This window comes from Heterostelium album, assembly GCF_000004825.1.
Source record: "Heterostelium album PN500 unplaced genomic scaffold PPL_scaffold9, whole genome shotgun sequence".
Taxonomy (NCBI): Eukaryota; Evosea; class Eumycetozoa; order Acytosteliales; family Acytosteliaceae; genus Heterostelium; species Heterostelium album.
The window spans coordinates 2008007-2023491 of record NW_008805071.1 but is presented as its reverse complement, the minus strand read 5'-3'; the positions used below and the strand labels follow the sequence as shown (position 1 = coordinate 2023491).

At 31.2% G+C, this 15485-nt stretch overlaps 7 protein-coding genes across 7 annotated transcripts; 3 read left to right on the top strand and 4 right to left on the bottom strand.

The window, feature by feature from the left end:
• Positions 1–503: 503 nt before the first annotated feature.
• elmoC (ELMO domain-containing protein) lies at positions 504–2162 on the bottom strand (the record flags this gene model as incomplete). The annotated part of the gene is made up of 3 exons (XM_020580095.1): positions 504–793; positions 874–1939; positions 1998–2162. 3 exons carry the CDS (start codon positions 2160–2162, stop codon positions 504–506), a joined length of 1521 nt encoding a protein of 506 aa, XP_020429928.1.
• Positions 2163–5556: 3394 nt separating this feature from the next.
• PPL_09297 (uncharacterized protein) lies at positions 5557–5958 on the top strand (the record flags this gene model as incomplete). The annotated part of the gene is made up of 2 exons (XM_020580094.1): positions 5557–5649; positions 5737–5958. 2 exons carry the CDS (start codon positions 5557–5559, stop codon positions 5956–5958), a joined length of 315 nt encoding a protein of 104 aa, XP_020429927.1.
• Positions 5959–6178: 220 nt separating this feature from the next.
• agtA (WD40 repeat-containing protein) lies at positions 6179–8303 on the bottom strand (the record flags this gene model as incomplete). The annotated part of the gene is made up of 3 exons (XM_020580093.1): positions 6179–6186; positions 6278–6419; positions 6510–8303. The coding sequence occupies 3 exons, from the start codon at positions 8301–8303 to the stop codon at positions 6179–6181; spliced, it is 1944 nt and encodes a 647-aa protein (XP_020429926.1).
• A 381-nt stretch (positions 8304–8684) lies between these two features.
• On the top strand, positions 8685–9557 carry PPL_09295 (carbohydrate-binding domain-containing protein; the record flags this gene model as incomplete). The annotated part of the gene is made up of 1 exon (XM_020580092.1): positions 8685–9557. One exon carries the CDS (start codon positions 8685–8687, stop codon positions 9555–9557), a length of 873 nt encoding a protein of 290 aa, XP_020429925.1.
• A 1546-nt stretch (positions 9558–11103) lies between these two features.
• On the bottom strand, positions 11104–13022 carry sir2A (NAD+-dependent deacetylase; the record flags this gene model as incomplete). The annotated part of the gene is made up of 5 exons (XM_020580091.1): positions 11104–11492; positions 11557–11749; positions 11876–12529; positions 12598–12859; positions 12907–13022. The coding sequence occupies 5 exons, from the start codon at positions 13020–13022 to the stop codon at positions 11104–11106; spliced, it is 1614 nt and encodes a 537-aa protein (XP_020429924.1).
• Positions 13023–13690: 668 nt separating this feature from the next.
• On the bottom strand, positions 13691–14749 carry PPL_09293 (S-methyl-5-thioribose-1-phosphate isomerase; the record flags this gene model as incomplete). The annotated part of the gene is made up of 1 exon (XM_020580090.1): positions 13691–14749. One exon carries the CDS (start codon positions 14747–14749, stop codon positions 13691–13693), a length of 1059 nt encoding a protein of 352 aa, XP_020429923.1.
• Positions 14750–14983: 234 nt separating this feature from the next.
• On the top strand, positions 14984–15442 carry PPL_09292 (uncharacterized protein; the record flags this gene model as incomplete). The annotated part of the gene is made up of 1 exon (XM_020580089.1): positions 14984–15442. The coding sequence occupies one exon, from the start codon at positions 14984–14986 to the stop codon at positions 15440–15442; it is 459 nt and encodes a 152-aa protein (XP_020429922.1).
• Positions 15443–15485: the final 43 nt, after the last annotated feature.

The window sequence follows — 15485 nt, the reverse complement described above, 5'->3', positions numbered from 1 at the left end:
AAAAAAAAAGTGATAATAAATGAATATATAAATAAATAAATAAAATATATGATAGTTTAAATAAAATGTAAACTTAAGTTTTAAAAGTCGATTAATTAATGTTCTTATTTAATTTTGAGCTTTTACAAAAAATAAATTAAAAAACAAATAATTCTAATTCCCACTTTTTAGAGAAAAATTACCACACAAAAAAAAGAGTAAGTTTTTTTCACTGATGGTTTTTTTTTATTAATGTTCATGAAACTCTGATTTTAAAACTACGTTGTAGTTAAAAAATGTGTGGAAAAGATATAAAAAAAGTAAATATTTCGTTTTTTCTTTCATTGGTTGGTTGATGGTTGTACATTAATGTTACAAGTTTTTAATAAATAATTTATTGGTGGTTGGTTGGTTTGGGTTAATTTTGATTGGTTTAGTTTCAGGAGTATGTATTTGCATACACCCAGGGGTGGAGGTTGGCTAGAAAAAAATATATATATAATTATTGAATAATCTGAAGGTCTCTAGTTGACTAATGACGATGAAAAGATAACCAACTCGAATCTTGCTTTGACTTCTTCGAATGAGTTTGCGTTCAAGGTTGAGACCTCATTGAGCATCTGTTTCATTCTTTTCATTACATTTGGGAACATCATATAGGTGGCATTCATTTGAGTCCAGACGTGGTCCAACAACTTGAATGCTTGGAAATAGAGTTCCTCGAAAGCAAAGTCAGTGTCTCTGGACATCGAACATAACATGATCATATAAGTTGAATTCCAAAAAGGTGACCACCATGGTTGTTGTAAAGCATCTATTGTTTTAAAAAAAAAAAATTAAAATAATTAATATTAAGATTTAAAAAGATAGTAATAACATTAATTTAAAACTTACCATCATTTACATTTAAAATTTCAAACATTAAATTTGTAATATTAATACCAGCGACGGCAAATGGATAATCTCTATTTTCTTTTAATACAGAATCTACCCATGGTCTGTGATTCTTTACTAGATAGATGAGATTCAATAGACCAAGAAGACCCATTCCTCTGAAATCACGTGTTGGATCTTCACTTTGGAATCCAAAATCCTTCCAGAGTGGTGATTTCTTTTCAAAAGGCAGGTCGGGATAGAGACAAGTCCAGAGCTCGGTAAGATAAGTTTCATGCTCAGCGTTGTTGTGATCGTAGGGAGTCGATCGATACTGGTGGAATTGTTTGATTTGTTGTGATTGCTTGGCGGTCAGCTTTTTCGATCGGTCGATATGAGAGCCCAACAACTCGAGCAACTCAGTTGATTCTTGCATTGACTTGAGGATGTAGATCGATGTTTCCTTGGTGTTCCAAGTGAGCAATATCTTTCCACTCTCGTCGAGTCCGTCGATTCCGCTTGAACCAATTGAGCTGGTTCCATTGAAAGTATCTGCTTTCTTTGGAGAGCTACTCAAACTGCTTGCTCCATTGCTATTGTTGCTGTGGTTAGCAATGTTGCCACTATTATTTAGATCACGTCTTGGTGAGAGGTTTTGTTGTTTTTCTATATACATGGATTTGGGTGGTGAAAGACGTTCTCCGAAAATCGATGGGTCAGAGGTGGTACGACGCAGTGGTGATATACCAAGACTCCAAGTGTTGTGTCTTACGCGCTCGAAAAAGTTGGTTGGTTTAAAAGTCGGGATTTCAAAATTGGTTTTTACAGAAAAAAGTTGGTGAATTGATTTGGTAGAGAGTAGTGTGTGTAGTTCATAGATTGGATTGTTGTTTTCATCGAAATTGATTTGTATACGACTTCCATTGCAACAGTGATCCATTGGAATCTCTGGTAACTCCAGTGAGTGTGTGCAATGATAGAATGTCAGTTTACTCATCTCATCGATTTCTATCAATATATTATCATCTCCATGTTGTGTATAAAATTTATCACCTGTCAATCTTAATTCTTCTAATTCTAATTTTAACTAAAAATAACAACGATTAATTAATTTTAAAACTTTAATGATATTAAATAATACTTACAGAATTTAATTCTTTGTTAAGTTCTATCAATTTATTTTCAACATAATGAGTATTATTTTCATTCATTAACTTGAAATCTTCTTCTTGAATCAGTTTTCTCTGTCTGTCAATCTCTGATTTCAAGAAATCTTTACGTTCTCTTCTTTCTTTGTACATTGATGCCATTCTTTCTCTCTCTTTTTATTTTTATAATTGGAAACTATTTACAAATTGAATATATATAAGATATCTAATATTACAGTTTATATTAATATAATTATTATTTTTTTTAATGAATTGTGTATATATAGATAATAATAATCTATAAATGTGTGAAAAATAAGGATTCTAAATATAATTATTAACTATGCATTAAAATTTCATATGTTTGTGAATGAAATGGATGAAACTGGAAATCAAAGTTTGTGAAAAATAGGGTTGAATGAGAATGTCGTCGATGAGTAAAGGTGATATTCATGCTACTGGATTTATTAATTATTCTGAAATCTATAGAACTATCTGTTACTGTAAAAATTATTACACATAATTATAATTATTCAATAGAATTTCTATTTTAGTTTTCCTTTTTTTTTTATTGTTTTATTCTTTTTAATTATTTAATTGGATTGGTTGATGGGTGTAAGATTTCCACCAAAGTGAATTGCCTATTTAATATTTATTTTAAAATGATATATAATTCGATAAAATTATATTACTAATATATGATGATTACAAAAAATCAAAAAGTAAACAATAAAATGTTTTATATAAAAAGTATAGAAAATATAAAAATATAAAAAAGATTGCAAAAAAAAAAATAAACAAATAGAAAGATTATCTTTTAGACCAATTGGAAACAAATTTGGAACCGGTCAAAATAGAACAATTGTATAGAACTTTGTAATAAAAGTGGGGTGTGTGTGTGTTTGGTTATTAAAGTTTTTAAAGCAAATTTAAATTAAACTAGTTTTGCTTAGCAATTTTATTTATTAATTGTATGTGTGTGTGTGTGTTGATTAATTAAAATAGTGGTGTGGTTGTTGTTTTAATAATCATTAGTAATACAATGCAAGGCAAATATAAATTAGGAGGGGTGTGAATATATAAATATTTAAATACTCTAAATATTGGTATTGTCAATTTTATATATTTATGGATATTATTTGATAAAAGTAGGAAGAATTGCAAAGAAGAGAAGGTGTTGTTATAATTATTTTATTGTTGTTATTATTATTTGGAAGATAGAATTTTAAAAGTGAGGAGTCAAAAACACCACTTTTGGTTTGTCTCGAATGAACATTATACTTTATTATTGATAAATTTAAAGAAAAAAATAAAAAATAAAAATAAAACGACGACAAATTTGTCTATGTGTTTTTGGTGGTAGTGGTAGTGGTAGGTGTGGTGATAATTATTATTTTTATTATCATTATTATTTTTTTAAAAGATATTCCAGAAAATGGTGTTTTGTTACTCATCTAATGTATGAGAATAAAATATCTACCCATCTAAGAACAGCATAATAGATACCCTAATTAGATGGTCAATAATAATCGTCTACTACTGCTGCTGCTAACTATAAAGATGATGGTGATTGAATTTGTTTTCAAAAAAGATGAACGATCATTTCCACTTTTTCTGCTACCACACACTATCGATCACCACCATTTCAAACACACTCTCACCACCATTCATCACTAAACAATATCGATTATATCTAAGTAAAAAATTTGATAGGCAGCAATAGCAATTGTGGTTATTTGATTTGATTTGATGATTGATTTGACTTGACCTTGATTGAATCAAACCAAACCATTCACTAGTATCGTTTCTCGTCTTTTGAAATAGCAATAATTATAAATTTAAATATCAAAAGTTACTATTTTTATAGAGAGAGAGATAAATATATTTCAAGGGTAGTTGACTGTTGATCTATTGTTAGTTTAGTTATGTGTGTGAGTTGGGTTGGTGCTTGAGGTTGGGAATAATATCGATTATCAATCATCCAGTATTGATAGAGAGGTTGGTTGTGTTAGGATAAGTGCAAAGGGTAGATAGGTAAAGGTCTAAAGTTTTGGGAGATACTGAGCAAATGAAAAAAAAAGAATGTCTTTGTTGTTGTTATGGTTGGCTTGTTTTGGTGTAAGTGTGATCGACAACAATATTAATAACAACCTAATATTGATTGTTTTAGTTTGAATTTTGCAAGAAATAGAAAATGATGATGATGACGATAATGATGAACAACTGAGACAAAAACCTATCTTCTCTGCTATGGACATTCCTCAATTGTTTTTCCTTAATTTAGAAATCTATTGTGTGTTTAGATTGACTGTTTTTATTTATTTTTGATACTGTTATTGTTGTTGTTGTTGTTTTGTGTGTTAATTGAAAAGATAAAAGATAATACATTATCGTAGAACCACCAACAAGTTGATGTGTGGTTTGGGATTGTTACGATCGAAATCAATTTGAGCGTATTTACTTAATTCTTTGATATAAATTCACTGATGTTATAATTGTTACTGTTGATTATCTATTGTTGATTTCATCTATTAATAAAGAATTAAAAAAAAACAACTAAAAGGTAAAAAAATATACAATGCAGTAACATTTAAGAAAATGTGGGGATAAAAATCAATCAAAAAAAGGCTTTATAAGTTTGAATTTACTAAAATTTTAGTTTACACAAATAATACTATCTATTTATCTATTTTTCTATCTGTAAACTAAACAATCTTAAATTATTACTTACAAAATAATTAAATAAATAAAAATGTAATATTAATCTTAATATCTATGTTCTAATTATTCTTTTCTTGTTTTACTGACTGTGAGTGTTATAAAATTATTATTATATTAAACATATTATATTTAAATAAATAAAGAAATAAATCAAAATTTTAGAATTCCGATAATCAATTAACTTTTTTGGTTTTCAATTAAAAATTTTAAATAAAACAAAGATTATTTGAATTTTTTTTTTTTTTGTAGTTTCTTAAAAATTTGTTGTTTAGAAAAAAAAAACAAAATGGGTTGATTTTTTTGGGCTAATTCATAGATTAAATGGGAACAATAAACAAATATTTGTTTATTTCATCCATAATAAATCAGGTGCATCGGAGAGTGATACTTTATTAAAGATGGGATTGAACTCTCTTTCAATGTTTCCAATTCAACACCAAGTCTTATTCGTGTTGGTCATTGTTATTTTATTAGATATTTTATTTGTTCTGTGAAAGTTAGTTTTTGTTCAAGGTCATTATGTTCTCAGTAATAAGATTTAAGTAATCTTTGCCTTTTTTATTTTTTATTTTATTTTTTTGAATATAATAATAACAACAATCATTCTATTTATTATAAATCAATCAAATAGTTTTAATTTTTGCATTACATTTGATTGTTATTAATTAATTAATGATCTATTAATAAATAAAATGTAGTGGATCATCATGATAATGATAAATAATTGTCTTTGGTGACACGTATATCTTTCGATTTTCAAATTTCATAACATTTTGTTTTTTACATTTTTTTTATATAACAACTTAATTATTATTATTTAATAAACGTTTAAGAGATGTCAAGATATATAGTTACATTTTTCACACCTATTCTCGTTGGTTGTGGTATAACATATATGCTGATGCGTGATGAAGATAAAGATTTAACTGTATGATAGATTATTAATTAGTTAAGAAGATCTATAGATTTCATTTTATTTATTGTTTGTACATTATCGTTATTATTATTATTATAGGTATTTAAAAAAGAACAATTGTCATCATATAAAAAGTATCATGAGAATAATGAACAAATCTTTAAATATATAATGGATTCTACAAAAGGTGATAAAATAGTTTATTTTGCAAAGGATGGTGAAGATAATCAAACAACAACAACAACTACTACTACTACACCTGTAACAACAACAACAGCAGCAACATCAACAACTAAAACATCACCAACAACTAAGCAATGAATAAATACATAGATAAATATATAGTTAAAAGATTTCAAATATTTTATTTTATGATTGGTCTTCGATATTTACAACATCTTCATCTTCATATGACACTGTATATAATGGCCACTGTTTGACAAGCTTATCGAATCCACCAGTGTATATTGAATCGCACACAGTTGAAACGTACATACAATTGATAGGGAAAGGTGCATGTCCCTCATACTCATCCAACAACTCATATGCCTAGTTATTATTAGATTTTAAATATATTAGTTATTAATCAATCAAGTACAATGACAACAACAACAACAACAACAATGGTTATTATAATTACATACATTTATATCATATGACTTCAATGAACCATTCTCTGATGCAACATACAATATATTATTGACTAATATAATCTGTGAAATTGATACATTGTTTGATGAATCATCGATATTTGGGTAGATTATTTTTGTACATTCACTCGTCTATGATTAATGATGATTAAAATAAAAAAAAAAGAACAAAACAAATTAGTTACTACGTTGGAATAAAAATAAATATTATCAGTAACATACATTTAGATTCCAAAACTTAATTGAACCATCGCTACCACCACTTATGAGTTGATTCTTTGTTATATCGTAAACAATGGAACGTACCCATCCTTGATGAGAATGAATGATATTGGTGCAACGACCAGTTGTGAAATCCCATTGTCTGATTGTGCCGTCTGACGATGCCGAGAACAATCGATTCATAAAATAGCAAACGGAGCTAACTGGTTCAGTATGACCAAGAAACACTCTCTTGTAGTCTGTATCCTTTACCGATGCAACTCTGATAGTTCTATCGTCGGACCAAGTAACGAGAAGATCGTTGTTAATCACCAACAGACCATTGATGATACCATAATGTCCACCGTGAGTCTGAATCGAATTCATATCTTTATCCCAACATTGAACTGTCTTATCATGTGATGCCGTTATCAATACAATATTATCTCTAGCATTGTTTGATGTTGGTATTGCAGTGCTATTGGCGGAATGTGATGGATTTACATACATTCCCCAGATAGAACCTCGCTTATGAACATACTTTGATTTCAACAGCTTGTTGCCATTGTTACAATCCCATTGTTTTACAGATTTATCGAGACTTGCAGTGTAGAGTAAGTTGTTTTTTTCATCTTTGGTGATGGATGTAATCACATCAAAATGTGCTTTAAACAATCCTGTTGCAGCTATCTTTGGCTTAGTTGTTGGAGTTGTTGCAGTTGTAGTTGTTATATTTAACTCTTTATTATCATCTATGAACCATAGATTATATTCAATGAATCTCTCTCTCTTACTTCTATGACCTATGATACAGTTGTTATGTACTATAACTGGCTTAACATTGTTTCTCTGTGGTATCTTCAAATTGAAATAAGCTGTACCATTTGGAAATGTTGTTCTTGGCAATCTGAAGTATCTTAATTTATTACCACTTGGAGTGTCGACACCACTACTATTGTTGTTGTTTTTGGTGATTTGAATGGCATGCTCCTTTAGGAACTTTCTCATTGAAATCTGATCATCGACAATCGGATTCAAGAAAGCAATGACCGTCTCCATATACTTGATAGTGACTTCATTCGATCGGATATAATAGAATCCAGCACAGATGTCATCGTCATCCTGTTGAACAATCAAGTCCAAACTGTCGTAGTCGATACCGGATTCTTGAGTGGCGTGCTTGAATGCAGCGAAAGGTTCACCAAGCCAAACGATATCGGTGTCTGTCCACAGCACATTATATCCACGTTTAAGAACATCCAGTACGACCAACGGTTTCTCGTTGCAGATAGCACGGAATCCAACATTACCATAGGATTCTGCTTCTTCACCATATACAGTGTCATTAGACGCAATAGTGTTACCGCTACCACCTGCTGAACCACCAAACATCGACATCATATCATTTACACTTGTCATAGGACGTTCTACTGCTTCTTTTGCAATGGAATTCATTGCGTTGTTGTATTGATCTCTTAGATGAAGATTGTTGGTGTCGGGAATATCGGTATGCTGGCCAACTGGATGACAATCTGAACATATCGATCGTTTGCACTGATTACAATAGCCAATGAATGTCTTGTAGTGATTGAAACACTTGTTGATAACCGATCTATTGGATAGATTGATCGCCTCTATTGATTTTGATTGAAAAAACTGACTGGCTCGATCATCGAGTGCAAAGAACATGAACTTATCGTGCCATTCGCTTTTGAACTGGTCAGTCTGATCGTACTGATTCTCTATACTTTTTATGAGATTCAACGTAATGTCACGGAATCCATAATTACACATTAAAACTACTTTATCACTCATTTTCTATATTCAATAATAGAGGAAAAAATATTTATTTTGTTGAACATCAAGAGAAGACATGTGTCCTCATTTATTTCCAATTATATTAGATTTTTTTTTTAATCAAAGTTTTTTTATTTTTATTTTTAAATTTTATTAGAATTATTTGATCAGTTGTTAATGATCAATCATTTGTTTAGTATTGTGTGACTGTTTATCAAATTGATATGTTGTCTTTTAATTATTTTAGAAATATTCTAATTTATTTTAACTATAAATAGTACATTAAAAATGGAGTATTATCATCAAATCAAATTAACAAATATAGTTAAATAAATATAAATAATTATTCTAATACTTAAATATATATAGTTATAATATAAATACAAATAAACTTTAAATATGAAAACTTTTAATTTTATTTTTGTTTTAATTTGTTTATTATTCATTGCCAATAATGTGAATGGACAATGTTCAGCTAACGCATTGGCACAATATTTCAATGGTTCAATCATTGGTGTCAAGATTATCTATTTCGAACAAACCGGTTCAGTTACATACATGATTGGAAATTCATTGTATTCACCACAATTCTCAACAGATCTATCCAATGTCAATTCATTCAATTCAATTTCATCCAACAATGTTAACTGTTCAAACAATAACAAGAAACAACCATTCGATGTCAATCAAGTATCATTCCCATTCTCTGATGCCAGATCACTCACTATCTCAAGAAATGGTGCAGTCAGTATGTTGATCAGAGGAATCAAATTGGAATTCCAATTTTCATATTGTTCATCATCGATGGCATTTGGAATTGCAAACAATTCGATTCCATATTCATTCTATTTCTCATTCAACCAGAATTCACAATTTGGATTGACATGTAATGATAGCAATGTTGTCACTGAAACTCCAAAACCAACCACCAACAACAATAACACCAACACTAATAATATCACAGTCTCAAGCTACATTGTCAACCAATGGACAACTGACAACATCAATTATTATCAATTCGATGGTGTCATTGAAAACAATAGCAACAAGGTAATCAAATCATTGATTCTCAGTTCCTCAGTTCAACTTCGTGATGATTCTTCTTCGATTTGGGATCTTGTCAGAGTCAACAACAACAATCAACAACCATCAAGCTATACATTGCCATCATATGTCAATCAAATTGCAATTGATTCAAAGTATAGATTTGGATACATCACCAAATCCGACAAAAATCCAACTTTCAATATTGGTTCTGTTACTTATCAATAATCATCATTCATTAATTAATTTAATAAATTCTTAACCGCCTCTTTTTTTTTAAAAAGGAGAGCATATTTAAATAAATAAACCTTTGTTATTTTTAAAACTATTTTTTATTGAAGTATTATTAGAAATAAGATTTTGTCCTAATAATTATTAATAAACGAAGTTGATGTTAGTTAGTGGTTGAAACTGAAAGTGACCATATCCAATTCCTTCAAAGAAACATGGCGGAAAGCCCATTGGAGGATACCGATAAATTAAAATAGACATTCGTGTCCTATTTTTTTAATTCGATCTGCATAAACACAGCTGCAGCTGTGTAATTAACACACTATCGATATAGATAATCCATATGTATTGAGTCTAATTAAGTAAATACCATGTTGAATGTATGTAATGAGAAATCATGCTGTGTGTTGATAGTTTGTTGGTAGTTGAATGACCGACCAACGAAGTCTGCCATGAGCTCAAACGGCAACTGTCATCTACGAAGACTGTGGCAGTAAAGAGAGAATACCTTTTCATGCGATCAAGCCGAGGTATTATGAGGAAACAATTCCATACCATCCCGTTTGAAATAGGACAAAGGGTGATTGTCAAATCTATGAAAGACAGGTATATGTATGATGGTATTCTAACTAGAATAATTCTGATATTATTAGTAATGTATTTCTATTACTAGTTATTTATTTGTTAGTGATAATACCTTGATTGGAATTACGATTCCAACAATCGCTTTCAGTTTCAACCACTAACTCTATCAACTCCAATTATTATTACTATTTAGCTTCTTCAAATAAAAAAGAATATGCTCGAGCACACCCAGTCAATATCGCAAGAGATTTGCGTTGAATTAAAAAAAAATTCGTTTTCGAACAAAATTTTATATGAAATTTTAAATATTTAAATGAATATAAATTTATTTGTTTGTAGATTTTATTTAAATAAATTAAAGAAAGATTTAACCAAAGTTTTATCATTCGATTGTGTATATCTGTCTGATACTATTGATACCTCTGTCCTGTTTCTCAGATTTTTGCTGTAGTTATATCTGTAATAGAACAACGAAGCACCTATATTCGTAGTATACGGACCAGGTAACAATGTCTAATAGTAATCTGGTCAGTGAAATTTGAACTTCAAGTTGGCTGAGTGACATTCTTTCTTTGTATCTCCGTCAATTTGTATATGCACTTGGTAGCTTTACTGGAGTGGAATTCTATAATATACGATCGCTACAGCAAATATTCTAGAATTCTAAAAGCTATAAACTGTCGATAGGATTGCAATAAAATCTGGTCGATTTCCAGAGCCCACCATTCTTATGTACTGCGAATATAGGAGATTCTAAGATCTGTTACAATAACTCTATCTTAGGTTACTCACTTATTTCTCAACCATCAACTGCTGTAAATAAACATATATATACATTAAAATTATATATTTATACAAATTTTATTTATTATTAATAGAGTTTCACAAATTAATTGGAAAGATTATAATTATGATTATTAATAATAATAGTTGTTTTGATCAAAAAAAATAAAGCTTATTATATTTTCTTTTTCATTGATTCTAAAAGTTCCTCTTTCCAACCTAATAATTGAGCAAGTTCAATGATACCCTCTTGACAATCACCGATCCACTTGACATCGGTCTTGTTATTGGCATCTCCGAATTTGAATCCACCGTATGGATTGGCACCGACCTCCTCAAGGTTGATGAGACATCTTGGAATACCTTGTGGCGCCAACGATACCAACGATGCAAACGGTTGTACTTGGAGCGAAGTACCGAGTACCAACAAGAGGTCACACTTGGGGAAATCCTCTCTCACCAAATCGTGGAATCTAGATGGGAGTGCTTCACCAAAGAATACAATATCAGGTTTAATTATACCCGAACATTCACAAACTGGTAATTCATCTCTAAAAATAATTTCTTTAAAAAATAAAAATAAATAATTAGTATTAAGATATTCAAATATGTAATAACTTAATAATACCTCTAACATATTCGCAAGTATATGATTTTCTACATTTCAAACATTTGGCAGTTGCAAAAGTACCGTGTGCTTCAACCAAAGATGTTTCTGGAATGCCAGCGACTCTCTCCAATGTATCGATGTTTTGTGTATAGTTTCTCAATAATAATCCTTTCTCGTGTAATAATTTAATAAAGTGATGTACTTCTGTTGGCTATAATAATAATAATAATAATAATAATAATAATAATAATAATAATAATAATAATAATAATGAATGGTATAAATAATGGATGTTTTTTAAAACAACAGTTAAATAATAATAATAATAGAAACTTACGTTGAATCCACCTGGATAGAGTTCTTTTGCAAGAACAAAGAATGGTTTTGGATTCTCGACGAAATACTCCAAGTCAAAGATAGCGGTCTTGTAGGGAAGGTTGAATTTGGCGAGGTTGTGATAGAGTCCGGTCTTTGGTGATCTAAAATCGGGAATACCGGCGGCAACACTAATACCGGCACCGGTCAGCACAATGATATTCTTTGCTTTGCCAGACTTGATGTAGTTGGCAATGCTCTTGAGATTGCACTCACCGTCCAACGCTTGTGCTGACTTGTTGTTGCCAATGAAGAGACCCAACATCTTCTGAAGCAATCCACTCTTTTGGTCGCTCAGTGACTCGTCCTCAGATTCACTCGATTCGAAATCATGTGCCAAATCTTTCTCTGCTGTGTATGTAGTAGACGACGACGACGATGAAATAAAAGTTGTACTACTGCTACTACCACTACCAACATTCGATGTTGTTGTGGTGGTTGTAGTAGTAGATGTTGTAGAGGTAATAGTTGTACCATCCTCTCCAATTGTTTGTTCTTGTTCCTTCGATATTATGGTTGTTGTTGATTGTGCTACTGCTGCTGGTTCAATCTTCTTCTCTTCTTTCTCCTTGAAGAATTTGATTGTATTTAAAATATCCAAGAATGGTGCAAGTGTCTATAAAGAATGATAATTAGTAGTTAGTTAGCTGTTTGTTTGATTAGTTAGACTTTTGCAATGCTTACATAATGTTCTAAGTACTCTTGACAAAGATAACACCAAACACTATGATCAGAGAATGATGCGGAAATAGGATGTCCACAAGTGTCAAAGTGATCAGATGCATGTGATTGTACGTATCTAGAACATCCAATGGCTCTACACTTCAAACAAACCCAATTCTCTGATTCATCATCACACTTTCCACATGCAATTCTCGAAACTAAATCGTCGTCGTCGTCATCAAATAGATAATAAACATTGAATGAAATTAATAACTGTAGGATTCTTTATTTAAAACAAACAATGAATCTAAAAACAATAGTATTTAACACATACAATCAGCACCATCAAATACTCCGATATCCAATGCTTCCTCACGTAAATCTGAATCTAATAAATGTTTACATGCAATCGGTTGTACATAGAATCCTCCACCTTCAGCTTCCATTTTTAAATATCTATCTTTCTATCTATTTATAAACTATATATATATTGATGATGTAATAATATCTAATATAAAGATTGTTTTCAAAATTTATAAGAAAGAAGGAAAAAATAAAAATAAAAATAAAATAAGAAAAAATGGGAAAAATTGTGAAATTTCGAGCATGTTGGGTTTGATACATATGAGTCAATAATATTCACAGGTGGGAAGTAGAATGAATCAACAAACTTAATTGAAATCTTAAGTTTTCATTTGCATATTCATCTTCAACTAAAACTATTCTTTGATTCACCCATGAATTTGGTATTACCATAGTTACCAAAAAAAAAAAAATCGAGATTATACTATATAATCATTTTTGTCGAGCTTATTAATATACAAAAAGAGTTTATAGATCCTAATACTTTCATAAAGATTTAAGCAATTATCTACCGCAAATTTAAAAGTTTGTGATAAATATTAACGAAACTATTGCATAGATCTTTATTATCAACTCTGGCAAACCAAAGAATATGGTGTTTGCCGGTATTAGTGTTGCTACCATCATGATACCAGTACGGCAGATAAAAATTGAAAAGCAAATGAATAATAATAATCGAGATTTGAAAGTCAGCAATTTTTAATTATAATGGTGGTGTGGAGTTGGTTGATTGATTTTCTATATTATATATTTATTTATGTTTGGTTAAAATCGAATCTTTGAGTTGTTGTTGAGTGTAAATTCCTGTGTCTAAAATGTGGCTGGTTACAAGTTCGACGGGGGTGACGTCAAACGCTGGGTTGAAAGTTGGTGTGTTGGCGGGTGCCCATCTGACATTTCCAAACGCTCCGGAAACACCTTGAACCTCTGAAGCTTGACGCTCTTCGATGGGGATGTCCTTTCCGGATGGACATAGCAGGTCGACTGTCGACCACGGCGCTACACCGTGGAATGGAACACCGTGGTAGTGCGCCAGCACCGCCACCGAGTAGGTGCCAATCTTGTTGGCGAAATCACCGTTACACGCAATACGATCGGCACCGACCAACACACGCTGAATCTTTCCTTGTGCCATCAGAGTCGCTGCCATGTTGTCACAGATCAGAGTGTGTGGAATTTTCTCACGCGCCAGCTCGTACGTGGTTAGACGGCCACCCTGAAGCAGTGGACGTGTCTCGTCGACGTAGACATGAATTTTCTTGCCTTGACGCCAGGCTTCACGGATGATTCCCAGTGCTGTTCCCATGCCCGGCGTGGCAATGGCACCGGTATTGCAGTGTGTAAGTACGTTGTCTCCGTCGCTCAGCAGCTCCGCTCCGGCCACTGAGATTCTGGCGCACATGTCCACCTCACGATCGATGATGGCACGAGCAATACGTCCGAGGTTGGCAGCCGAGAAATCGGCAGTTGGCTTTACAGTGAGTTGTAACATCTCATCGAGATTGTTCATGAGGTTGACAGCGGTGGGTCTGGCATCGCGCAGCTTGGTGGCAACTACGGTCACCTCCTCCTCAGTCAAACACTGAGCTCTAGCCGACTCCTCATTATTTACATATAAAAACAATGCTACACATGCAGCAACACCGATCAAAGGTGCACCTCTAACTGATAGTTGCTTTATATATCCAATCATATCTTCAGGCTTGGCAGAGACAAGCCATTCCTCTACATCCGGTAACTTTCTCTGATCTAAAATCTCCAACAAACCTTTTCCATCATATCTAATCGATAAATATTCAAACTTTTCCATCTTTATATAATTGTCTTTGTCTTGTTTTATTACTATAATAAATTAAATGAACAACAAAACAACTAGATAATATATCTGAAAAAAATATAAATTACTTTTTTTTTTTTTTTTTTCAGTTTTTTTTTTTTTTTTTTTTTCTGATCAAAAAAAAAACGATGAATCAACAATGATGTTTATTATATGTAAATTGTTGTAATAACAATACAATAGTAATATAGAAAGTTAAAAATAAAAATGTTAAAATATAGTTTTAATAAGAATAATTCAAGATTAGTTGGAAGTTATTTAAATATAAATAGTTATAATAATAACAATAACAACATTAGATTATATAGTAGCAATGAAGAATCATCATCAGCAGATGTAACACAAGAAGAAAAACCACAACCAGTCATTACAAAACCAGTCAGAACAATGAAAGATGATTTGAGTATTGAAGATACTATTAAATCAGTAAAGACAAAGATCATTGCAATGCCATTCGATTACTCCTATCAATCATTCTACAAGAACAAAAAATCAACAAAGAAAGGTGTCACAAAGCAGAGAGCACATCTCAAGGCATTCGGTGCCGTTCCCTACGTATTCCCTGCTTCGATGTTCCGTGAAGTCAAACCACCCATTCCACTATCTGAAATCAACAAAAACAGCACTGTAACTAAACAACAACAAGATCAACAACAACAACAATAAGCAAAATAATATTTTTTTAAGCAACCAATATATATATTTAAAT